This window comes from Haliotis asinina, chromosome 14 (genome assembly GCF_037392515.1).
Source record: "Haliotis asinina isolate JCU_RB_2024 chromosome 14, JCU_Hal_asi_v2, whole genome shotgun sequence".
Taxonomy (NCBI): Eukaryota; Metazoa; Mollusca; class Gastropoda; order Lepetellida; family Haliotidae; genus Haliotis; species Haliotis asinina.
This window is the reverse complement of record NC_090293.1, coordinates 45,799,495-45,826,825: the sequence shown is the minus strand read 5'-3', so window position 1 is coordinate 45,826,825 and position 27,331 is coordinate 45,799,495. Positions and strand designations below refer to the sequence as shown.

At 42.4% G+C, this 27,331-nt stretch overlaps 1 protein-coding gene across 1 annotated transcript; it reads right to left on the bottom strand.

Moving 5' to 3' along the window:
• Nucleotides 1-12,775: 12,775 nt before the first annotated feature.
• LOC137260821 (coadhesin-like) lies at nt 12,776-27,225 on the bottom strand. The gene is made up of 11 exons (XM_067798383.1): nt 27,219-27,225; nt 25,488-25,673; nt 23,371-23,556; nt 22,434-22,601; nt 21,254-21,439; nt 20,317-20,484; nt 19,137-19,322; nt 17,019-17,204; nt 16,061-16,249; nt 14,902-15,087; nt 12,776-12,969 (listed from the first exon to the last, which is right to left on the bottom strand). The coding sequence occupies exons 1-11, from the start codon at nt 27,223-27,225 to the stop codon at nt 12,776-12,778; spliced, it is 1,842 nt and encodes a 613-aa protein (XP_067654484.1).
• Between the last annotated feature and the right edge of the window lie 106 nt (nt 27,226-27,331).

Below are 27,331 nucleotides of genomic sequence, written 5' to 3'. Positions count from 1 at the left end.
TCCGAAACCTTTAGCATGAATCACCACACACAGACTCAACACATAGTGAAATCGAAACCAGATGTTTCAGCTTGAGGAGCGAAGGATGTAACTAGTTGCTACCAGAATTATGTTAACTGATAAATTCACAAGTAATCGTGATAGCTCTAGGTGAATTTCTTGCTGGAATATTTTAATCATAAACGCGTTTCCACCGATTGCGTGATAGAGTGATAGACACCTTTGGTGAAACTTTAATTGATATATATTCTATTTCCAGTATTTATGTTATGACTGGGCGACGTGGATCTCATTCGCAAAATAGGGATCGTACTTTTAATGGTTTTAACGGCGCAAGTGTTGTAGCCTACGTCATTTCACACGTATATTTCGCTTTATAAAAGGCGTTTCGATACCATATCGATCAGAATCATCACAACTCCCAGTCACACTTAAAGTACGAGCACTTCGTGAACGTCAACCTTCAACAGTAACACTGATTGTAACAACAGTTTAAAGTTTGTTTGGGACTGTGATAAATTGGACCCTTTCTGACAGAAGATTTTATCAGATTCAGTACACGAAATATTAGAAAAATTCTCTGGACAGTGCTTTTACGTGCATCAGGTGTCGATACAAGTATCGACTTTATTATAGAGGCTCTTTGTCTCGCAGCATCGTATATGAAAAATAGTTGCAGTGACGTGAAATATGATGCTAATCGTTAGCATGATTATGTATGCAAAAGGCCTTAGACCGATCCTTGCAGAGTACAGAACAACCTTCGAAAGGATAATTAGATCAGTATACTCAGTCAGTTGGCCCTATATAGTTCCTATATAGTTATATAGGAAATGTAAATATCATAGATATTATAGTTACATAGTATAATTAGCAAAGTGTTCACTTCGATTATCGGGAATAAATACGAACTCTCAGACACTTTTGTTGTTAGACATAGATGTGTACTCAGTCCTGTTTTATTCTCCTTCTTTATCAGCCAGATGTGTTTCAACATTTTTCATTTTTTGCAGATGTCATTGCTCTTGTTCCTGGTACAACTGTTGGTCTCCAGAAGCAAACTAATGAATTAGAAAGTTATTGTGAACAGTCTAAACGGAAAGTGAATACGAGTCAAACAGAAGTAAATACTTTCAACACGTGAGACAAACTTTCTTGACAACAAATATGGTATTAAAAAGGCAATCAGAGGGAATCATCAACCTCATAAATATAAATAGGTGTACGTTTTACTAATCATATTTCCTTGTCCAAACATGTAAAGCGCTAACTATTTAAGCCCAACAGGTGTTGATAGCATTAATAAAAATACTTTTAAAGTTGCCACCCTTTTCCAGAATATATCGGAATAAACGTAATAACGTAAAGTCATAACGATGAACAAAACAAAAGTAATGCCTTCAAACATCCTATAAACGTAACAGTATAAAAACAAAAAAAAATATCAACCATGAACCCATCTTTATTGTACCCTATTCATTGTATTATAGGCTTGTCAACCACAACCAATATACAAAGATAACAAACCTTTAGCATAAATCATCATACACAGTCTCAGCACACAGTGAAATGGAAACCAGATGTTTCGCTTGAGGGGAGAAGGATTTAACCTATTTCTACCCGCCATACTTACACTCTCACAACTTGGGATCCATGACAGGATATTGACGACATCATTTCACAGACATGAGCATGACAATCTTTCAATAGCACAAGTTATCACACAGTGTACAGCCATGCAGTCAGCTACTTCAGGACCAAAATATCAAGCTTTGGATATGATCAGATCAACTGGTTTCAGAAGTTACAACAGTTACAACATTATCCATGGGAAGTCGATAAAAATGGAGTGGGCAAAGGGGAGTGAAAACACAAACAAACTTACTTGGACAATTAGGAAGGGTACAGCTAATATTTATTCTTTCAGTTAGTATGTCTTGACAGTCGAGTCCACCATTTCTGAGTTCCGGGTTGGTGCATGTTCTGTTTCTTGTTCGAGGTCGGAAAACATTTTCTCCACACGTCTGTGAACAGTCCCCATCGACCCATTCACTCCATTCACTTACGCCTCCATCAACTGATGACAGAAACAAAAGTGCTGAACGAACATGGCCTAGCCTAGAATAGTGGGCACGTCTTTCCCAAATGGAGACGGTGGTATGATAAATCTACTTCAGTGAAAGAAATGCTTATTTACCCGGGCAGTTACTGCGGTTGCAGTTTCTTGTCACTGACTCATTCAAAGTTTCATTGCAGAATCTTCCACCATTTGCAGGTGTAGGATTGGTACACGTCCTGGACCTGTTAAGCACCCTCGTACTTCCACCTGCACAATCACATGCGGGGCCGGACCACTGTGACCACTCTGTTACGCCTCCATCAACTGCACAACAAACAGTAGAAAAGGTCAATTCAACAGGATAATTCACTGATATGATAGGTCACATTTCTACATTATGGCCGTTCCTCTCCCATGCTCTGACCCTTACACTTAGTTTTCATACCTCTCCAATTCTAATCAGCACTCGACCCGTGAAGGTTCTGGGGTAGAATAGGTCTTCAGCAACCCATACGTGCCATAAAAGGCGACTATGCTTGTCGTAAGAGGCGACTAACGGGACTGGGTGGTCAGGCTCGCTGACTTGGTTGACACATGTCATCGGTTCCCAGTTGCGCAGATCGATGCTCATGTTGTTAATCACTGGATTGTCTGGTCCAGACTCCATTATTTACAGACCTCCGCCCTATAGCTGGAAAATTGCTGAGTGTAGCGTAAAACGTAACTCACTCACTCACTCACTCACTCATCAGCATTCAGTTTTAATGAATGATTTCATGAGAGGTCATGTCGGTAGAAGTGAACATATTGTGTCATGGTAGAGTTTCATGCATCATTTTATATCAGTGTCATCACTGTTTTGTGTTGACACGTTTCTTAATCCCTTCGGACACACATTCAAGACACACTTGCGATTTTGCAGTGACGCTTGAAGTTCGTTCTCAATGTCTACGAATACTTTGACAGATCCAATGTCAGACCTTTAGTTCAACATTCACGTCTGTACTACTTCTTTAGGTCTTGGATAATAGTGTCAGTATCATACATGTCGTGATTCCTCTTGTGCTTCCATCTCATGGTTGGCCGCTTAAAAATGCTCTGCACGGTTCCTCTAATGTTATTACCATAGATAGTAGTAAGGGCTGAACAGACCTATTTCCTATGGCACACAAGATTGGCTCTGCTTATATCTGTGACATAGACCCATCAGCTTTTCATTCTCTCGCAAAAAACTTCGAAGGGATATTTGACGTGAGTCCGCGACCTAAACCAAGTAGTCAGTATAAAATAGCAGTGTGTACAAACCCGGACAGTTTTCTTCCGTACAGTTGACGACTTCAAAAGCAGCCAGCTGTTGCGTACAGTTTCTTCCGCCAAATGCTGGTGATGGGTTGGTGCATGTCCTGAATCTGGTTCTCGTACTCACTCCTGGTCCGCAGCTTGTTGAACACGAACTGTTAACCCACTGTGTCCATACTGACACGTTTCCGTCAACTGTAACATTTAATCATGTGACATCTTTTCAAATATTCTTTACTTTAAAATGACCCTTATACTGACGCACATAGCGTTTTATTCTTAACCTACATGTCCCTTCATACTAATTGGTAATAATACAAAAAGAATGTATACCTCAATGGGGGAAAGTGAAATAGAAGAAAGAGGAATTCTTGATCAAGTGTAATCGTCTACAATAGCTGTGGATTTCCACCATAATTCGCTCTGTGTTGTGGGTATGTAAGTAGCTGAATATCTACACACTCCTCTTACAAATATTTCGAAACGTTTAGCTTGAATCACCACACACAGACCCAACACACAGTGAAATGGAAACCAGATGTTTAGCTTGAGGGGAGAAGGATTTAACCTATTTCTACCCGCCATACTTACACTCTCACAACTTGGAATGCATGACAGGATATTGACAACATGAAAACACAAACAAACTTACTTGGACAATTAGGAAGGGTACAGCTAATATTTATTCTTTCAGTTAGTATGTCTTGACAGTCGAGTCCACCATTTCTGGGTTCCGGGTTGGTGCATGTTCTGTTTCTTGTTCGAGGTCGGAAAACATTTTCTCCACACGTCTGTGAACAGTCCCCATCGACCCATTCACTCCATTCACTTACGCCTCCATCAACTGATGACAGAAACAAAAGTGCTGAACGAACATGGCCTAGCCTAGAATAGTGGGCACGTCTTTCCCAAATGGAGACGGTGGTATGATAAATCTACTTCAGTGAAAGAAATGCTTATTTACCCGGGCAGTTACTGCGGTTGCAGTTTCTTGTCACTGACTCATTCAAAGTTTCATTGCAGAATCTTCCACCATTTGCAGGTGTAGGATTGGTACACGTCCTGGACCTGTTAAGAACCCTCGTACTTCCACCTGCACAATCACATGCGGGGCCGGACCACTGTGACCACTCTGTTACGCCTCCATCAACTGCACAACGAACAGTAGAAAAGGTCAATTCAACAGGATAATTCACTGATATGATAGGTCACATTTCTACATTATGGCCGTTCCTCTCCCATTCTCTGACCCTTACACTTAGTTTTCATACCTCTCCAATTCTAATCAGCACTCGACCCGTGAAGGTTCTGGGGTAGAATAGGTCTTCAGCAACCCATACGTGCCATAAAAGGCGACTATGCTTGTCGTAAGAGGCGACTAACGGGACTGGGTGGTCAGGCTCGCTGACTTGGTTGACACATGTCATCGGTTCCCAGTTGCGCAGATCGATGCTCATGTTGTTAATCACTGGATTGTCTGGTCCAGACTCCATTATTTACAGACCTCCGCCCTATAGCTGGAATATTGCTGAGTGTAGCGTAAAACTTAACTCACTCACTCATCAGCACTCAGTTTTAATGAATGATTTCATGAGAGGTCATGTCGGTAGAAGTGAACATATTGTGTCATGGTAGAGTTTCATGCATCATTTTATATCAGTGTCATCACTGTTTTGTGTTGACACGTTTCTTAATCCCTTCGGACACACATTCAAGACACACTTGCGATTTTGCAGTGACGCTTGAAGTTCGTTCTCAATGTCTACGAATACTTTGACAGATCCAATGTCAGACCTTTAGTTCAACATTCACGTCTGTACTACTTCTTTAGGTCTTGGATAATAGTGTCAGTATCATACATGTCGTGATTTCTGTTGTGCTTCCATCTCATGGTTGGCCGCTTAAAAATGCTCTGCACGGTTCCTCTAATGTTATTACCATAGATAGTAGTAAGGGCTGAACAGACCTATTTCCTATGGCACACAAGATTGGCTCTGCTTATATCTGTGACATAGACCCATCAGCTTTTCATTCTCTCGCAAAAAACTTCGAAGGGATATTTGACGTGAGTCCGCGACCTAAACCAAGTAGTCAGTATAAAATAGCAGTGTGTACAAACCCGGACAGTTTTCTTCCGTACAGTTGACGACTTCAAAAGCAGCCAGCTGTTGCGTACAGTTTCTTCCGCCAAATGCTGGTGATGGGTTGGTGCATGTCCTGAATCTGGTTCTCGTACTCACTCCTGGTCCGCAGCTTGTTGAACACGAACTGTTAACCCACTGTGTCCATACTGACACGTTTCCGTCAACTGTAACATTTAATCATGTGACATCTTTTCAAATATTCTTTACTTTAAAATGACCCTTATACTGACGCACATAGCGTTTTATTCTTAACCTACATGTCCCTTCATACTAATTGGTAATAATACAAAAAGAATGTATACCTCAATGGGGGAAAGTGAAATAGAAGAAAGAGGAATTCTTGATCAAGTGTAATCGTCTACAATAGCTGTGGATTTCCACCATAATTCGCTCTGTGTTGTGGGTATGTAAGTAGCTGAATATCTACACACTCCTCTTACAAATATTTCGAAACGTTTAGCTTGAATCACCACACACAGACCCAACACACAGTGAAATGGAAACCAGATGTTTAGCTTGAGGGGAGAAGGATTTAACCTATTTCTACCCGCCATACTTACACTCTCACAACTTGGAATGCATGACAGGATATTGACAACATGAAAACACAAACAAACTTACTTGGACAATTAGGAAGGGTACAGCTAATATTTATTCTTTCAGTTAGTATGTCTTGACAGTCGAGTCCACCATTTCTGGGTTCCGGGTTGGTGCATGTTCTGTTTCTTGTTCGAGGTCGGAAAACATTTTCTCCACACGTCTGTGAACAGTCCCCATCGACCCATTCACTCCATTCACTTACGCCTCCATCAACTGATGACAGAAACAAAAGTGCTGAACGAACATGGCCTAGCCTAGAATAGTGGGCACGTCTTTCCCAAATGGAGACGGTGGTATGATAAATCTACTTCAGTGAAAGAAATGCTTATTTACCCGGGCAGTTACTGCGGTTGCAGTTTCTTGTCACTGACTCATTCAAAGTTTCATTGCAGAATCTTCCACCATTTGCAGGTGTAGGATTGGTACACGTCCTGGACCTGTTAAGAACCCTCGTACTTCCACCTGCACAATCACATGCGGGGCCGGACCACTGTGACCACTCTGTTACGCCTCCATCAACTGCACAACGAACAGTAGAAAAGGTCAATTCAACAGGATAATTCACTGATATGATAGGTCACATTTCTACATTATGGCCGTTCCTCTCCCATTCTCTGACCCTTACACTTAGTTTTCATACCTCTCCAATTCTAATCAGCACTCGACCCGTGAAGGTTCTGGGGTAGAATAGGTCTTCAGCAACCCATACGTGCCATAAAAGGCGACTATGCTTGTCGTAAGAGGCGACTAACGGGACTGGGTGGTCAGGCTCGCTGACTTGGTTGACACATGTCATCGGTTCCCAGTTGCGCAGATCGATGCTCATGTTGTTAATCACTGGATTGTCTGGTCCAGACTCCATTATTTACAGACCTCCGCCCTATAGCTGGAATATTGCTGAGTGTAGCGTAAAACTTAACTCACTCACTCATCAGCACTCAGTTTTAATGAATGATTTCATGAGAGGTCATGTCGGTAGAAGTGAACATATTGTGTCATGGTAGAGTTTCATGCATCATTTTATATCAGTGTCATCACTGTTTTGTGTTGACACGTTTCTTAATCCCTTCGGACACACATTCAAGACACACTTGCGATTTTGCAGTGACGCTTGAAGTTCGTTCTCAATGTCTACGAATACTTTGACAGATCCAATGTCAGACCTTTAGTTCAACATTCACGTCTGTACTACTTCTTTAGGTCTTGGATAATAGTGTCAGTATCATACATGTCGTGATTTCTGTTGTGCTTCCATCTCATGGTTGGCCGCTTAAAAATGCTCTGCACGGTTCCTCTAATGTTATTACCATAGATAGTAGTAAGGGCTGAACAGACCTATTTCCTATGGCACACAAGATTGGCTCTGCTTATATCTGTGACATAGACCCATCAGCTTTTCATTCTCTCGCAAAAAACTTCGAAGGGATATTTGACGTGAGTCCGCGACCTAAACCAAGTAGTCAGTATAAAATAGCAGTGTGTACAAACCCGGACAGTTTCCTTCTGTACAGCTGACGACTTCAAAAGCAGCCAGCTGTTGCGTACAGTTTCTTCCGCCAAATGCTGGTGATGGGTTGGTGCATGTCCTGAATCTGGTTCTCGTACTCACTCCTGGTCCGCAGCTTGTTGAACACGAACTGTTAACCCACTGTGTCCATACTGACACGTTTCCGTCAACTGTAACATTTAATCATGTGACATCTTTTCAAATATTCTTTACTTTAAAATGACCCTTATACTGACGCACATAGCGTTTTACTCTTAACCTACATGTCCCTTCATACTAATTGGTAATAATACAAAAAGAATGTATACCTCAATGCAGGAAAGTGAAATAGAAGAAAGAGGAATTCTTGATCAAGTGTAATCGTCTACAATAGCTGTGGATTTCCACCATAATTCGCTCTGTGTTGTGGGTATGTAAGTAGCTGAATATCTACACACTCCTCTTACAAATATTTCGAAACGTTTAGCTTGAATCACCACACACAGACCCAACACACAGTGAAATGGAAACCAGATGTTTAGCTTGAGGGGAGAAGGATTTAACCTATTTCTACCCGCCATACTTACACTCTCACAACTTGGAATGCATGACAGGATATTGACAACATGAAAACACAAACAAACTTACTTGGACAATTAGGAAGGGTACAGCTAATATTTATTCTTTCAGTTAGTATGTCTTGACAGTCGAGTCCACCATTTCTGAGTTCCGGGTTGGTGCATGTTCTGTTTCTTGTTCGAGGTCGGAAAACATTTTCTCCACACGTCTGTGAACAGTCCCCATCGACCCATTCACTCCATTCACTTACGCCTCCATCAACTGATGACAGAAACAAAAGTGCTGAACGAACATGGCCTAGCCTAGAATAGTGGGCACGTCTTTCCCAAATGGAGACGGTGGTATGATAAATCTACTTCAGTGAAAGAAATGCTTATTTACCCGGGCAGTTACTGCGGATGCAGTTTCTTGTCACTGACTCATTCAAAGTTTCATTGCAGAATCTTCCACCATTTGCAGGTGTAGGATTGGTACACGTCCTGGACCTGTTAAGAACCCTCGTACTTCCACCTGCACAATCACATGCGGGGCCGGACCACTGTGACCACTCTGTTACGCCTCCATCAACTGCACAACGAACAGTAGAATAGGTCAATTCAACAGGATAATTCACTGATATGATAGGTCACATTTCTACATTATGGCCGTTCCTCTCCCATGCTCTGACCCTTACACTTAGTTTTCATACCTCTCCAATTCTAATCAGCGCTCGACCCGTGAAGGTTCTGGGGTAGAATAGGCCTTCAGCAACCCATACGTGCCATAAAAGGCGACTATGCTTGTCGTAAGAGGCGACTAACGGGACTGGGTGGTCAGGCTCGCTGACTTGGTTGACACATGTCATCGGTTCCCAGTTGCGCAGATCGATGCTCATGTTGTTAATCACTGGATTGTCTGGTCCAGACTCCATTATTTACAGACCTCCGCCCTATAGCTGGAATATTGCTGAGTGTAGCGTAAAACTTAACTCACTCACTCACTCATCAGCACTCAGTTTTAATGAATGATTTCATGAGAGGTCATGTCGGTAGAAGTGAACATATTGTGTCATGGTAGAGTTTCATGCATCATTTTATATCAGTGTCATCACTGTTTTGTGTTGACACGTTTCTTAATCCCTTCGGACACACATTCAAGACACACTTGCGATTTTGCAGTGACGCTTGAAGTTCGTTCTCAATGTCTACGAATACTTTGACAGATCCAATGTCAGACCTTTAGTTCAACATTCACGTCTGTACTACTTCTTTAGGTCTTGGATAATAGTGTCAGTATCATACATGTCGTGATTTCTGTTGTGCTTCCATCTCATGGTTGGCCGCTTAAAAATGCTCTGCACGGTTCCTCTAATGTTATTACCATAGATAGTAGTAAGGGCTGAACAGACCTATTTCCTATGGCACACAAGATTGGCTCTGCTTATATCTGTGACATAGACCCATCAGCTTTTCATTCTCTCGCAAAAAAACTTCGAAGGGATATTTGACGTGAGTCCGCGACCTAAACCAAGTAGTCAGTATAAAATAGCAGTGTGTACAAACCCGGACAGTTTCCTTCTGTACAGCTGACGACTTCAAAAGCAGCCAGCTGTTGCGTACAGTTTCTTCCGCCAAATGCTGGTGATGGGTTGGTGCATGTCCTGAATCTGGTTCTCGTACTCACTCCTGGTCCGCAGCTTGTTGAACACGAACTGTTAACCCACTGTGTCCATACTGACACGTTTCCGTCAACTGTAACATTTAATCATGTGACATCTTTTCAAATATTCTTTACTTTAAAATGACCCTTATACTGACGCACATAGCGTTTTACTCTTAACCTACATGTCCCTTCATACTAATTGGTAATAATACAAAAAGAATGTATACCTCAATGCAGGAAAGTGAAATAGAAGAAAGAGGAATTCTTGATCAAGTGTAATCGTCTACAATAGCTGTGGATTTCCACCATAATTCGCTCTGTGTTGTGGGTATGTAAGTAGCTGAATATCTACACACTCTTCTTACAAATATTTCGAAACGTTTAGCTTGAATCACCACACACAGACCCAACACACAGTGAAATGGAAACCAGATGTTTAGCTTGAGGGGAGAAGGATTTAACCTATTTCTACCCGCCATACTTACACTCTCACAACTTGGAATGCATGACAGGATATTGACAACATGAAAACACAAACAAACTTACTTGGACAATTAGGAAGGGTACAGCTAATATTTATTCTTTCAGTTAGTATGTCTTGACAGTCGAGTCCACCATTTCTGAGTTCCGGGTTGGTGCATGTTCTGTTTCTTGTTCGAGGTCGGAAAACATTTTCTCCACACGTCTGTGAACAGTCCCCATCGACCCATTCACTCCATTCACTTACGCCTCCATCAACTGATGACAGAAACAAAAGTGCTGAACGAACATGGCCTAGCCTAGAATAGTGGGCACGTCTTTCCCAAATGGAGACGGTGGTATGATAAATCTACTTCAGTGAAAGAAATGCTTATTTACCCGGGCAGTTACTGCGGATGCAGTTTCTTGTCACTGACTCATTCAAAGTTTCATTGCAGAATCTTCCACCATTTGCAGGTGTAGGATTGGTACACGTCCTGGACCTGTTAAGCACCCTCGTACTTCCACCTGCACAATCACATGCGGGGCCGGACCACTGTGACCACTCTGTTACGCCTCCATCAACTGCACAACGAACAGTAGAATAGGTCAATTCAACAGGATAATTCACTGATATGATAGGTCACATTTCTACATTATGGCCGTTCCTCTCCCATGCTCTGACCCTTACACTTAGTTTTCATACCTCTCCAATTCTAATCAGCGCTCGACCCGTGAAGGTTCTGGGGTAGAATAGGCCTTCAGCAACCCATACGTGCCATAAAAGGCGACTATGCTTGTCGTAAGAGGCGACTAACGGGACTGGGTGGTCAGGCTCGCTGACTTGGTTGACACATGTCATCGGTTCCCAGTTGCGCAGATCGATGCTCATGTTGTTAATCACTGGATTGTCTGGTCCAGACTCCATTATTTACAGACCTCCGCCCTATAGCTGGAATATTGCTGAGTGTAGCGTAAAACTTAACTCACTCACTCACTCATCAGCACTCAGTTTTAATGAATGATTTCATGAGAGGTCATGTCGGTAGAAGTGAACATATTGTGTCATGGTAGAGTTTCATGCATCATTTTATATCAGTGTCATCACTGTTTTGTGTTGACACGTTTCTTAATCCCTTCGGACACACATTCAAGACACACTTGCGATTTTGCAGTGACGCTTGAAGTTCGTTCTCAATGTCTACGAATACTTTGACAGATCCAATGTCAGACCTTTAGTTCAACATTCACGTCTGTACTACTTCTTTAGGTCTTGGATAATAGTGTCAGTATCATACATGTCGTGATTTCTGTTGTGCTTCCATCTCATGGTTGGCCGCTTAAAAATGCTCTGCACGGTTCCTCTAATGTTATTACCATAGATAGTAGTAAGGGCTGAACAGACCTATTTCCTATGGCACACAAGATTGGCTCTGCTTATATCTGTGACATAGACCCATCAGCTTTTCATTCTCTCGCAAAACACTTCGAAGGGATATTTGACGTGAGTCCGCGACCTAAACCAAGTAGTCAGTATAAAATAGCAGTGTGTACAAACCCGGACAGTTTCCTTCTGTACAGCTGACGACTTCAAAAGCAGCCAGCTGTTGCGTACAGTTTCTTCCGCCAAATGCTGGTGATGGGTTGGTGCATGTCCTGAATCTGGTTCTCGTACTCACTCCTGGTCCGCAGCTTGTTGAACACGAACTGTTAACCCACTGTGTCCATACTGACACGTTTCCGTCAACTGTAACATTTAATCATGTGACATCTTTTCAAATATTCTTTACTTTAAAATGACCCTTATACTGACGCACATAGCGTTTTACTCTTAACCTACATGTCCCTTCATACTAATTGGTAATAATACAAAAAGAATGTATACCTCAATGGGGGAAAGTGAAATAGAAGAAAGAGGAATTCTTGATCAAGTGTAATCGTCTACAATAGCTGTGGATTTCCACCATAATTCGCTCTGTGTTGTGGGTATGTAAGTAGCTGAATATCTACACACTCCTCTTACAAATATTTCGAAACGTTTAGCTTGAATCACCACACACAGACCCAACACACAGTGAAATGGAAACCAGATGTTTAGCTTGAGGGGAGAAGGATTTAACCTATTTCTACCCGCCATACTTACACTCTCACAACTTGGAATGCATGACAGGATATTGACAACATGAAAACACAAACAAACTTACTTGGACAATTAGGAAGGGTACAGCTAATATTTATTCTTTCAGTTAGTATGTCTTGACAGTCGAGTCCACCATTTCTGGGTTCCGGGTTGGTGCATGTTCTGTTTCTTGTTCGAGGTCGGAAAACATTTTCTCCACACGTCTGTGAACAGTCCCCATCGACCCATTCACTCCATTCACTTACGCCTCCATCAACTGATGACAGAAACAAAAGTGCTGAACGAACATGGCCTAGCCTAGAATAGTGGGCACGTCTTTCCCAAATGGAGACGGTGGTATGATAAATCTACTTCAGTGAAAGAAATGCTTATTTACCCGGGCAGTTACTGCGGATGCAGTTTCTTGTCACTGACTCATTCAAAGTTTCATTGCAGAATCTTCCACCATTTGCAGGTGTAGGATTGGTACACGTCCTGGACCTGTTAAGCACCCTCGTACTTCCACCTGCACAATCACATGCGGGGCCGGACCACTGTGACCACTCTGTTACGCCTCCATCAACTGCACAACAAACAGTAGAAAAGGTCAATTCAACAGGATAATTCACTGATATGATAGGTCACATTTCTACATTATGGCCGTTCCTCTCCCATTCTCTGACCCTTACACTTAGTTTTCATACCTCTCCAATTCTAATCAGCGCTCGACCCGTGAAGGTTCTGGGGTAGAATAGGCCTTCAGCAACCCATACGTGCCATAAAAGGCGACTATGCTTGTTGTAAGAGGCGACTAACGGGACTGGGTGGTCAGGCTCGCTGACTTGGTTGACACATGTCATCGGTTCCCAGTTGCGCAGATCGATGCTCATGTTGTTAATCACTGGATTGTCTGGTCCAGACTCCATTATTTACAGACCTCCGCCCTATAGCTGGAATATTGCTGAGTGTAGCGTAAAACTTAACTCACTCACTCACTCATCAGCACTCAGTTTTAATGAATGATTTCATGAGAGGTCATGTCGGTAGAAGTGAACATATTGTGTCATGGTAGAGTTTCATGCATCATTTTATATCAGTGTCATCACTGTTTCGTGTTGAGACGTTTCTTAATCCCTTCGGACACACATTCAAGACACACTTGCGATTTTGCAGTGACGCTTGAAGTTCGTTCTCAATGTCTACGAATACTTTGACAGATCCAATGTCAGACCTTTAGTTCAACATTCACGTCTGTACTACTTCTTTAGGTCTTGGATAATAGTGTCAGTATCATACATGTCGTGATTTCTGTTGTGCTTCCATCTCATGGTTGGCCGCTTAAAAATGCTCTGCACGGTTCCTCTAATGTTATTACCATAGATAGTAGTAAGGGCTGAACAGACCTATTTCCTATGGCACACAAGATTGGCTCTGCTTATATCTGTGACATAGACCCATCAGCTTTTCATTCTCTCGCAAAAAAACTTCGAAGGGATATTTGACGTGAGTCCGCGACCTAAACCAAGTAGTCAGTATAAAATAGCAGTGTGTACAAACCCGGACAGTTTCCTTCTGTACAGTTGACGACTTCAAAAGCAGCCAGCTGTTGCGTACAGTTTCTTCCGCCAAATGCTGGTGATGGGTTGGTGCATGTCCTGAATCTGGTTCTCGTACTCACTCCTGGTCCGCAGCTTGTTGAACACGAACTGTTAACCCACTGTGTCCATACTGACACGTTTCCGTCAACTGTAACATTTAATCATGTGACATCTTTTCAAATATTCTTTACTTTAAAATGACCCTTATACTGACGCACATAGCGTTTTACTCTTAACCTACATGTCCCTTCATACTAATTGGTAATAATACAAAAAGAATGTATACCTCAATGCAGGAAAGTGAAATAGAAGAAAGAGGAATTCTTGATCAAGTGTAATCGTCTACAATAGCTGTGGATTTCCACCATAATTCGCTCTGTGTTGTGGGTATGTAAGTAGCTGAATATCTACACACTCCTCTTACAAATATTTCGAAACGTTTAGCTTGAATCACCACACACAGACCCAACACACAGTGAAATGGAAACCAGATGTTTAGCTTGAGGGGAGAAGGATTTAACCTATTTCTACCCGCCATACTTACACTCTCACAACTTGGAATGCATGACAGGATATTGACAACATGAAAACACAAACAAACTTACTTGGACAATTAGGAAGGGTACAGCTAATATTTATTCTTTCAGTTAGTATGTCTTGACAGTCGAGTCCACCATTTCTGGGTTCCGGGTTTTTGCATGTTCTGTTTCTTGTTCGAGGTCGGAAAACATTTTCTCCACACGTCTGTGAACAGTCCCCATCGACCCATTCACTCCATTCACTTACGCCTCCATCAACTGATGACAGAAACAAAAGTGCTGAACGAACATGGCCTAGCCTAGAATAGTGGGCACGTCTTTCCCAAATGGAGACGGTGGTATGATAAATCTACTTCAGTGAAAGAAATGCTTATTTACCCGGGCAGTTACTGCGGATGCAGTTTCTTGTCACTGACTCATTCAAAGTTTCATTGCAGAATCTTCCACCATTTGCAGGTGTAGGATTGGTACACGTCCTGGACCTGTTAAGAACCCTCGTACTTCCACCTGCACAATCACATGCGGGGCCGGACCACTGTGACCACTCTGTTACGCCTCCATCAACTGCACAACGAACAGTAGAATAGGTCAATTCAACAGGATAATTCACTGATATGATAGGTCACATTTCTACATTATGGCCGTTCCTCTCCCATGCTCTGACCCTTACACTTAGTTTTCATACCTCTCCAATTCTAATCAGCGCTCGACCCGTGAAGGTTCTGGGGTAGAATAGGCCTTCAGCAACCCATACGTGCCATAAAAGGCGACTATGCTTGTCGTAAGAGGCGACTAACGGGACTGGGTGGTCAGGCTCGCTGACTTGGTTGACACATGTCATCGGTTCCCAGTTGCGCAGATCGATGCTCATGTTGTTAATCACTGGATTGTCTGGTCCAGACTCCATTATTTACAGACCTCCGCCCTATAGCTGGAATATTGCTGAGTGTAGCGTAAAACTTAACTCACTCACTCACTCATCAGCACTCAGTTTTAATGAATGATTTCATGAGAGGTCATGTCGGTAGAAGTGAACATATTGTGTCATGGTAGAGTTTCATGCATCATTTTATATCAGTGTCATCACTGTTTTGTGTTGACACGTTTCTTAATCCCTTCGGACACACATTCAAGACACACTTGCGATTTTGCAGTGACGCTTGAAGTTCGTTCTCAATGTCTACGAATACTTTGACAGATCCAATGTCAGACCTTTAGTTCAACATTCACGTCTGTACTACTTCTTTAGGTCTTGGATAATAGTGTCAGTATCATACATGTCGTGATTTCTGTTGTGCTTCCATCTCATGGTTGGCCGCTTAAAAATGCTCTGCACGGTTCCTCTAATGTTATTACCATAGATAGTAGTAAGGGCTGAACAGACCTATTTCCTATGGCACACAAGATTGGCTCTGCTTATATCTGTGACATAGACCCATCAGCTTTTCATTCTCTCGCAAAAAACTTCGAAGGGATATTTGACGTGAGTCCGCGACCTAAACCAAGTAGTCAGTATAAAATAGCAGTGTGTACAAACCCGGACAGTTTCCTTCTGTACAGCTGACGACTTCAAAAGCAGCCAGCTGTTGCGTACAGTTTCTTCCGCCAAATGCTGGTGATGGGTTGGTGCATGTCCTGAATCTGGTTCTCGTACTCACTCCTGGTCCGCAGCTTGTTGAACACGAACTGTTAACCCACTGTGTCCATACTGACACGTTTCCGTCAACTGTAACATTTAATCATGTGACATCTTTTCAAATATTCTTTACTTTAAAATGACCCTTATACTGACGCACATAGCGTTTTACTCTTAACCTACATGTCCCTTCATACTAATTGGTAATAATACAAAAAGAATGTATACCTCAATGCAGGAAAGTGAAATAGAAGAAAGAGGAATTCTTGATCAAGTGTAATCGTCTACAATAGCTGTGGATTTCCACCATAATTCGCTCTGTGTTGTGGGTATGTAAGTAGCTGAATATCTACACACTCCTCTTACAAATATTTCGAAACGTTTAGCTTGAATCACCACACACAGACCCAACACACAGTGAAATGGAAACCAGATGTTTAGCTTGAGGGGAGAAGGATTTAACCTATTTCTACCCGCCATACTTACACTCTCACAACTTGGAATGCATGACAGGATATTGACAACATGAAAACACAAACAAACTTACTTGGACAATTAGGAAGGGTACAGCTAATATTTATTCTTTCAGTTAGTATGTCTTGACAGTCGAGTCCACCATTTCTGAGTTCCGGGTTGGTGCATGTTCTGTTTCTTGTTCGAGGTCGGAAAACATTTTCTCCACACGTCTGTGAACAGTCCCCATCGACCCATTCACTCCATTCACTTACGCCTCCATCAACTGATGACAGAAACAAAAGTGCTGAACGAACATGGCCTAGCCTAGAATAGTGGGCACGTCTTTCCCAAATGGAGACGGTGGTATGATAAATCTACTTCAGTGAAAGAAATGCTTATTTACCCGGGCAGTTACTGCGGATGCAGTTTCTTGTCACTGACTCATTCAAAGTTTCATTGCAGAATCTTCCACCATTTGCAGGTGTAGGATTGGTACACGTCCTGGACCTGTTAAGAACCCTCGTACTTCCACCTGCACAATCACATGCGGGGCCGGACCACTGTGACCACTCTGTTACGCCTCCATCAACTGCACAACAAACAGTAGAAAAGGTCAATTCAACAGGATAATTCACTGATATGATAGGTCACATTTCTACATTATGGCCGTTCCTCTCCCATTCTCTGACCCTTACACTTAGTTTTCATACCTCTCCAATTCTAATCAGCGCTCGACCCGTGAAGGTTCTGGGGTAGAATAGGCCTTCAGCAACCCATACGTGCCATAAAAGGCGACTATGCTTGTTGTAAGAGGCGACTAACGGGACTGGGTGGTCAGGCTCGCTGACTTGGTTGACACATGTCATCGGTTCCCAGTTGCGCAGATCGATGCTCATGTTGTTAATCACTGGATTGTCTGGTCCAGACTCCATTATTTACAGACCTCCGCCCTATAGCTGGAATATTGCTGAGTGTAGCGTAAAACTTAACTCACTCACTCACTCATCAGCACTCAGTTTTAATGAATGATTTCATGAGAGGTCATGTCGGTAGAAGTGAACATATTGTGTCATGGTAGAGTTTCATGCATCATTTTATATCAGTGTCATCACTGTTTCGTGTTGAGACGTTTCTTAATCCCTTCGGACACACATTCAAGACACACTTGCGATTTTGCAGTGACGCTTGAAGTTCGTTCTCAATGTCTACGAATACTTTGACAGATCCAATGTCAGACCTTTAGTTCAACATTCACGTCTGTACTACTTCTTTAGGTCTTGGATAATAGTGTCAGTATCATACATGTCGTGATTTCTGTTGTGCTTCCATCTCATGGTTGGCCGCTTAAAAATGCTCTGCACGGTTCCTCTAATGTTATTACCATAGATAGTAGTAAGGGCTGAACAGACCTATTTCCTATGGCACACAAGATTGGCTCTGCTTATATCTGTGACATAGACCCATGAGCTTTTCATTCTCTCGCAAAAAAACTTCGAAGGGATATTTGACGTGAGTCCGCGACCTAAACCAAGTAGTCAGTATAAAATAGCAGTGTGTACAAACCCGGACAGTTTCCTTCTGTACAGTTGACGACTTCAAAAGCAGCCAGCTGTTGCGTACAGTTTCTTCCGCCAAATGCTGGTGATGGGTTGGTGCATGTCCTGAATCTGGTTCTCGTACTCACTCCTGGTCCGCAGCTTGTTGAACACGAACTGTTAACCCACTGTGTCCATACTGACACGTTTCCGTCAACTGTAACATTTAATCATGTGACATCTTTTCAAATATTCTTTACTTTAAAATGACCCTTATACTGACGCACATAGCGTTTTATTCTTAACCTACATGTCCCTTCATTCTAATTGGTAATAATACAAAAAGAATGTATACCTCAATGTGGGAAAGTGAAATAGAAGAAAGAGGAATTCTTGATCAAGTGTAATCGTCTACAATAGCTGTGGATTTCCACCATAATTCGCTCTGTGTTGTGGGTATGTAAGTAGCTGAATATCTACACACTCCTCTTACAAATATTTCGAAACGTTTAGCTTGAATTACCACACACAGACCAAACACACAGTGAAATGGAAACCAGATGTTTAGCTTGAGGGGAGAAGGATTTAACCTATTTCTACCCACTATACTTACACTCTCACAACTTGGAATGAATGACAGGATATTGACAACATGAAAACACAAACAAACTTACTTGGACAATTAGGAAGGGTACAGCTAATATTTATTCTTTCAGTTAGTATGTCTTGACAGTCGAGTCCACCATTTCTGGGTTCCGGGTTGGTGCATGTTCTGTTTCTTGTTCGAGGTCGGAAAACATTTTCTCCACACGTCTGTGAACAGTCCCCATCGACCCATTCACTCCATTCACTTACGCCTCCATCAACTGATGACAGAAACAAAAGTGCTGAACGAACATGGCCTAGCCTAGAATAGTGGGCACGTCTTTCCCAAATGGAGACGGTGGTATGATAAATCTACTTCAGTGAAAGAAATGCTTATTTACCCGGGCAGTTACTGCGGTTGCAGTTTCTTGTCACTGACTCATTCAAAGTTTCATTGCAGAATCTTCCACCATTTGCAGGTGTAGGATTGGTACACGTCCTGGACCTGTTAAGAACCCTCGTACTTCCACCTGCACAATCACATGCGGGGCCGGACCACTGTGACCACTCTGTTACGCCTCCATCAACTGCACAACGAACAGTAGAAAAGGTCAATTCAACAGGATAATTCACTGATATGATAGGTCACATTTCTACATTATGGCCGTTCCTCTCCCATTCTCTGACCCTTACACTTAGTTTTCATACCTCTCCAATTCTAATCAGCACTCGACCCGTGAAGGTTCTGGGGTAGAATAGGTCTTCAGCAACCCATACGTGCCATAAAAGGCGACTATGCTTGTCGTAAGAGGCGACTAACGGGACTGGGTGGTCAGGCTCACTGACTTGGTTGACACATGTCATCGGTTCCCAGTTGCGCAGATCGATGCTCATGTTGTTAATCACTGGATTGTCTGGTCCAGACTCCATTATTTACAGACCTCCGCCCTATAGCTGGAATATTGCTGAGTGTAGCGTAAAACTTAACTCACTCACTCACTCATCAGCATTCAGTTTTAATGAATGATTTCATGAGAGGTCATGTCGGTAGAAGTGAACATATTGTGTCATGGTAGAGTTTCATGCATCATTTTATATCAGTGTCATCACTGTTTTGTGTTGACACGTTTCTTAATCCCTTCGGACACACATTCAAGACACACTTGCGATTTTGCAGTGACGCTTGAAGTTCGTTCTCAATGTCTACGAATACTTTGACAGATCCAATGTCAGACCTTTAGTTCAACATTCACGTCTGTACTACTTCTTTAGGTCTTGGATAATAGTGTCAGTATCATACATGTCGTGATTTCTGTTGTGCTTCCATCTCATGGTTGGCCGCTTAAAAATGCTCTGCACGGTTCCTCTAATGTTATTACCATAGATAGTAGTAAGGGCTGAACAGACCTATTTCCTATGGCACACAAGATTGGCTCTGCTTATATCTGTGACATAGACCCATCAGCTTTTCATTCTCTCGCAAAACACTTCGAAGGGATATTTGACGTGAGTCCGCGACCTAAACCAAGTAGTCAGTATAAAATAGCAGTGTGTACAAACCCGGACAGTTTCCTTCCGTACAGCTGACGACTTCAAAAGCAGCCAGCTGTTGCGTACAGTTTCTTCCGCCAAATGCTGGTGATGGGTTGGTGCATGTCCTGAATCTGGTTCTCGTACTCACTCCTGGTCCGCAGCTTGTTGAACACGAACTGTTAACCCACTGTGTCCATACTGACACGTTTCCGTCAACTGTAACATTTAATCATGTGACATCTTTTCAAATATTCTTTACTTTAAAATGACCCTTATACTGACGCACATAGCGTTTTATTCTTAACCTACATGTCCCTTCATACTAATTGGTAATAATACAAAAAGAATGTATACCTCAATGTGGGAAAGTGAAATAGAAGAAAGAGGAATTCTTGATCAAGTGTAATCGTCTACAATAGCTGTGGATTTCCACCATAATTCGCTCTGTGTTGTGGGTATGTAAGTAGCTGAATATCTACACACTCCTCTTACAAATATTTCGAAACGTTTAGCTTGAATTACCACACACAGACCAAACACACAGTGAAATGGAAACCAGATGTTTAGCTTGAGGGGAGAAGGATTTAACCTATTTCTACCCACTATACTTACACTCTCACAACTTGGAATGAATGACAGGATATTGACAACATGAAAACACAAACAAACTTACTTGGACAATTAGGAAGGGTACAGCTAATATTTATTCTTTCAGTTAGTATGTCTTGACAGTCGAGTCCACCATTTCTGGGTTCCGGGTTGGTGCATGTTCTGTTTCTTGTTCGAGGTCGGAAAACATTTTCTCCACACGTCTGTGAACAGTCCCCATCGACCCATTCACTCCATTCACTTACGCCTCCATCAACTGATGACAGAAACAAAAGTGCTGAACGAACATGGCCTAGCCTAGAATAGTGGGCACGTCTTTCCCAAATGGAGACGGTGGTATGATAAATCTACTTCAGTGAAAGAAATGCTTATTTACCCGGGCAGTTACTGCGGTTGCAGTTTCTTGTCACTGACTCATTCAAAGTTTCATTGCAGAATCTTCCACCATTTGCAGGTGTAGGATTGGTACACGTCCTGGACCTGTTAAGAACCCTCGTACTTCCACCTGCACAATCACATGCGGGGCCGGACCACTGTGACCACCCTGTTACGCCTCCATCAACTGCACAACGAACAGTAGAAAAGGTCAATTCAACAGGATAATTCACTGATATGATAGGTCACATTTCTACATTATGGCCGTTCCTCTGCCATTCTCTGACCCTTACACTTAGTTTTCATACCTCTCCAATTCTAATCAGCACTCGACCCGTGAAGGTTCTGGGGTAGAATAGGTCTTCAGCAACCCATACGTGCCATAAAAGGCGACTATGCTTGTCGTAAGAGGCGACTAACGGGACTGGGTGGTCAGGCTCGCTGACTTGGTTGACACATGTCATCGGTTCCCAGTTGCGCAGATCGATGCTCATGTTGTTAATCACTGGATTGTCTGGTCCAGACTCCATTATTTACAGACCTCCGCCCTATAGCTGGAATATTGCTGAGTGTAGCGTAAAACTTAACTCACTCACTCACTCATCAGCATTCAGTTTTAATGAATGATTTCATGAGAGGTCATGTCGGTAGAAGTGAACATATTGTGTCATGGTAGAGTTTCATGCATCATTTTATATCAGTGTCATCACTGTTTTGTGTTGACACGTTTCTTAATCCCTTCGGACACACATTCAAGACACACTTGCGATTTTGCAGTGACGCTTGAAGTTCGTTCTCAATGTCTACGAATACTTTGACAGATCCAATGTCAGACCTTTAGTTCAACATTCACGTCTGTACTGCTTCTTTAGGTCTTGGATAATAGTGTCAGTATCATACATGTCGTGATTTCTGTTGTGCTTCCATCTCATGGTTGGCCGCTTAAAAATGCTCTGCACGGTTCCTCTAATGTTATTACCATAGATAGTAGTAAGGGCTGAACAGACCTATTTCCTATGGCACACAAGATTGGCTCTGCTTATATCTGTGACATAGACCCATCAGCTTTTCATTCTCTCGCAAAACACTTCGAAGGGATATTTGACGTGAGTCCGCGACCTAAACCAAGTAGTCAGTATAAAATAGCAGTGTGTACAAACCCGGACAGTTTCCTTCCGTACAGCTGACGACTTCAAAAGCAGCCAGCTGTTGCGTACAGTTTCTTCCGCCAAATGCTGGTGATGGGTTGGTGCATGTCCTGAATCTGGTTCTCGTACTCACTCCTGGTCCGCAGCTTGTTGAACACGAACTGTTAACCCACTGTGTCCATACTGACACGTTTCCGTCAACTGTAACATTTAATCATGTGACATCTTTTCAAATATTCTTTACTTTAAAATGACCCTTATACTGACGCACATAGCGTTTTATTCTTAACCTACATGTCCCTTCATACTAATTGGTAATAATACAAAAAGAATGTATACCTCAATGTGGGAAAGTGAAATAGAAGAAAGAGGAATTCTTGATCAAGTGTAATCGTCTACAATAGCTGTGGATTTCCACCATAATTCGCTCTGTGTTGTGGGTATGTAAGTAGCTGAATATCTACACACTCCTCTTACAAATATTTCGAAACGTTTAGCTTGAATTACCACACACAGACCAAACACACAGTGAAATGGAAACCAGATGTTTAGCTTGAGGGGAGAAGGATTTAACCTATTTCTACCCACTATACTTACACTCTCACAACTTGGAATGAATGACAGGATATTGACAACATGAAAACACAAACAAACTTACTTGGACAATTAGGAAGGGTACAGCTAATATTTATTCTTTCAGTTAGTATGTCTTGACAGTCGAGTCCACCATTTCTGGGTTCCGGGTTGGTGCATGTTCTGTTTCTTGTTCGAGGTCGGAAAACATTTTCTCCACACGTCTGTGAACAGTCCCCATCGACCCATTCACTCCATTCACTTACGCCTCCATCAACTGATGACAGAAACAAAAGTGCTGAACGAACATGGCCTAGCCTAGAATAGTGGGCACGTCTTTCCCAAATGGAGACGGTGGTATGATAAATCTACTTCAGTGAAAGAAATGCTTATTTACCCGGGCAGTTACTGCGGTTGCAGTTTCTTGTCACTGACTCATTCAAAGTTTCATTGCAGAATCTTCCACCATTTGCAGGTGTAGGATTGGTACACGTCCTGGACCTGTTAAGAACCCTCGTACTTCCACCTGCACAATCACATGCGGGGCCGGACCACTGTGACCACTCTGTTACGCCTCCATCAACTGCACAACGAACAGTAGAAAAGGTCAATTCAACAGGATAATTCACTGATATGATAGGTCACATTTCTACATTATGGCCGTTCCTCTCCCATTCTCTGACCCTTACACTTAGTTTTCATACCTCTCCAATTCTAATCAGCACTCGACCCGTGAAGGTTCTGGGGTAGAATAGGTCTTCAGCAACCCATACGTGCCATAAAAGGCGACTATGCTTGTCGTAAGAGGCGACTAACGGGACTGGGTGGTCAGGCTCGCTGACTTGGTTGACACATGTCATCGGTTCCCAGTTGCGCAGATCGATGCTCATGTTGTTAATCACTGGATTGTCTGGTCCAGACTCCATTATTTACAGACCTCCGCCCTATAGCTGGAATATTGCTGAGTGTAGCGTAAAACTTAACTCACTCACTCACTCATCAGCACTCAGTTTTAATGAATGATTTCATGAGAGGTCATGTCGGTAGAAGTGAACATATTGTGTCATGGTAGAGTTTCATGCATCATTTTATATCAGTGTCATCACTGTTTTGTGTTGACACGTTTCTTAATCCCTTCGGACACACATTCAAGACACACTTGCGATTTTGCAGTGACGCTTGAAGTTCGTTCTCAATGTCTATGAATACTTTGACAGATCCAATGTCAGACCTTTAGTTCAACATTCACGTCTGTACTACTTCTTTAGGTCTTGGATAATAGTGTCAGTATCATACATGTCGTGATTTCTGTTGTGCTTCCATCTCATGGTTGGCCGCTTAAAAATGCTCTGCACGGTTCCTCTAATGTTATTACCATAGATAGTAGTAAGGGCTGAACAGACCTATTTCCTATGGCACACAAGATTGGCTCTGCTTATATCTGTGACATAGACCCATCAGCTTTTCATTCTCTCGCAAAACACTTCGAAGGGATATTTGACGTGAGTCCGCGACCTAAACCAAGTAGTCAGTATAAAATAGCAGTGTGTACAAACCCGGACAGTTTCCTTCCGTACAGCTGACGACTTCAAAAGCAGCCAGCTGTTGCGTACAGTTTCTTCCGCCAAATGCTGGTGATGGGTTGGTGCATGTCCTGAATCTGGTTCTCGTACTCACTCCTGGTCCGCAGCTTGTTGAACACGAACTGTTAACCCACTGTGTCCATACTGACACGTTTCCGTCAACTGTAACATTTAATCATGTGACATCTTTTCAAATATTCTTTACTTTAAAATGACCCTTATACTGACGCACATAGCGTTTTATTCTTAACCTACATGTCCCTTCATACTAATTGGTAATAATACAAAAAGAATGTATACCTCAATGTGGGAAAGTGAAATAGAAGAAAGAGGAATTCTTGATCAAGTGTAATCGTCTACAATAGCTGTGGATTTCCACCATAATTCGCTCTGTGTTGTGGGTATGTAAGTAGCTGAATATCTACACACTCCTCTTACAAATATTTCGAAACGTTTAGCTTGAATTACCACACACAGACCAAACACACAGTGAAATGGAAACCAGATGTTTAGCTTGAGGGGAGAAGGATTTAACCTATTTCTACCCACTATACTTACACTCTCACAACTTGGAATGAATGACAGGATATTGACAACATGAAAACACAAACAAACTTACTTGGACAATTAGGAAGGGTACAGCTAATATTTATTCTTTCAGTTAGTATGTCTTGACAGTCGAGTCCACCATTTCTGGGTTCCGGGTTGGTGCATGTTCTGTTTCTTGTTCGAGGTCGGAAAACATTTTCTCCACACGTCTGTGAACAGTCCCCATCGACCCATTCACTCCATTCACTTACGCCTCCATCAACTGATGACAGAAACAAAAGTGCTGAACGAACATGGCCTAGCCTAGAATAGTGGGCACGTCTTTCCCAAATGGAGACGGTGGTATGATAAATCTACTTCAGTGAAAGAAATGCTTATTTACCCGGGCAGTTACTGCGGTTGCAGTTTCTTGTCACTGACTCATTCAAAGTTTCATTGCAGAATCTTCCACCATTTGCAGGTGTAGGATTGGTACACGTCCTGGACCTGTTAAGAACCCTCGTACTTCCACCTGCACAATCACATGCGGGGCCGGACCACTGTGACCACTCTGTTACGCCTCCATCAACTGCACAACGAACAGTAGAAAAGGTCAATTCAACAGGATAATTCACTGATATGATAGGTCACATTTCTACATTATGGCCGTTCCTCTCCCATTCTCTGACCCTTACACTTAGTTTTCATACCTCTCCAATTCTAATCAGCACTCGACCCGTGAAGGTTCTGGGGTAGAATAGGTCTTCAGCAACCCATACGTGCCATAAAAGGCGACTATGCTTGTCGTAAGAGGCGACTAACGGGACTGGGTGGTCAGGCTCGCTGACTTGGTTGACACATGTCATCGGTTCCCAGTTGCGCAGATCGATGCTCATGTTGTTAATCACTGGATTGTCTGGTCCAGACTCCATTATTTACAGACCTCCGCCCTATAGCTGGAATATTGCTGAGTGTAGCGTAAAACTTAACTCACTCACTCACTCATCAGCACTCAGTTTTAATGAATGATTTCATGAGAGGTCATGTCGGTAGAAGTGAACATATTGTGTCATGGTAGAGTTTCATGCATCATTTTATATCAGTGTCATCACTGTTTTGTGTTGACACGTTTCTTAATCCCTTCGGACACACATTCAAGACACACTTGCGATTTTGCAGTGACGCTTGAAGTTCGTTCTCAATGTCTATGAATACTTTGACAGATCCAATGTCAGACCTTTAGTTCAACATTCACGTCTGTACTACTTCTTTAGGTCTTGGATAATAGTGTCAGTATCATACATGTCGTGATTTCTGTTGTGCTTCCATCTCATGGTTGGCCGCTTAAAAATGCTCTGCACGGTTCCTCTAATGTTATTACCATAGATAGTAGTAAGGGCTGAACAGACCTATTTCCTATGGCACACAAGATTGGCTCTGCTTATATCTGTGACATAGACCCATCAGCTTTTCATTCTCTCGCAAAACACTTCGAAGGGATATTTGACGTGAGTCCGCGACCTAAACCAAGTAGTCAGTATAAAATAGCAGTGTGTACAAACCCGGACAGTTTCCTTCCGTACAGCTGACGACTTCAAAAGCAGCCAGCTGTTGCGTACAGTTTCTTCCGCCAAATGCTGGTGATGGGTTGGTGCATGTCCTGAATCTGGTTCTCGTACTCACTCCTGGTCCGCAGCTTGTTGAACACGAACTGTTAACCCACTGTGTCCATACTGACACGTTTCCGTCAACTGTAACATTTAATCATGTGACATCTTTTCAAATATTCTTTACTTTAAAATGACCCTTATACTGACGCACATAGCGTTTTATTCTTAACCTACATGTCCCTTCATACTAATTGGTAATAATACAAAAAGAATGTATACCTCAATGTGGGAAAGTGAAATAGAAGAAAGAGGAATTCTTGATCAAGTGTAATCGTCTACAATAGCTGTGGATTTCCACCATAATTCGCTCTGTGTTGTGGGTATGTAAGTAGCTGAATATCTACACACTCCTCTTACAAATATTTCGAAACGTTTAGCTTGAATCACCACACACAGACCAAACACACAGTGAAATGGAAACCAGATGTTTAGCTTGAGGGGAGAAGGATTTAACCTATTTCTACCCGCCATACTTACACTCTCACAACTTGGAATGCATGACAGGATATTGACAACATGAAAACACAAACAAACTTACTTGGACAATTAGGAAGGGTACAGCTAATATTTATTCTTT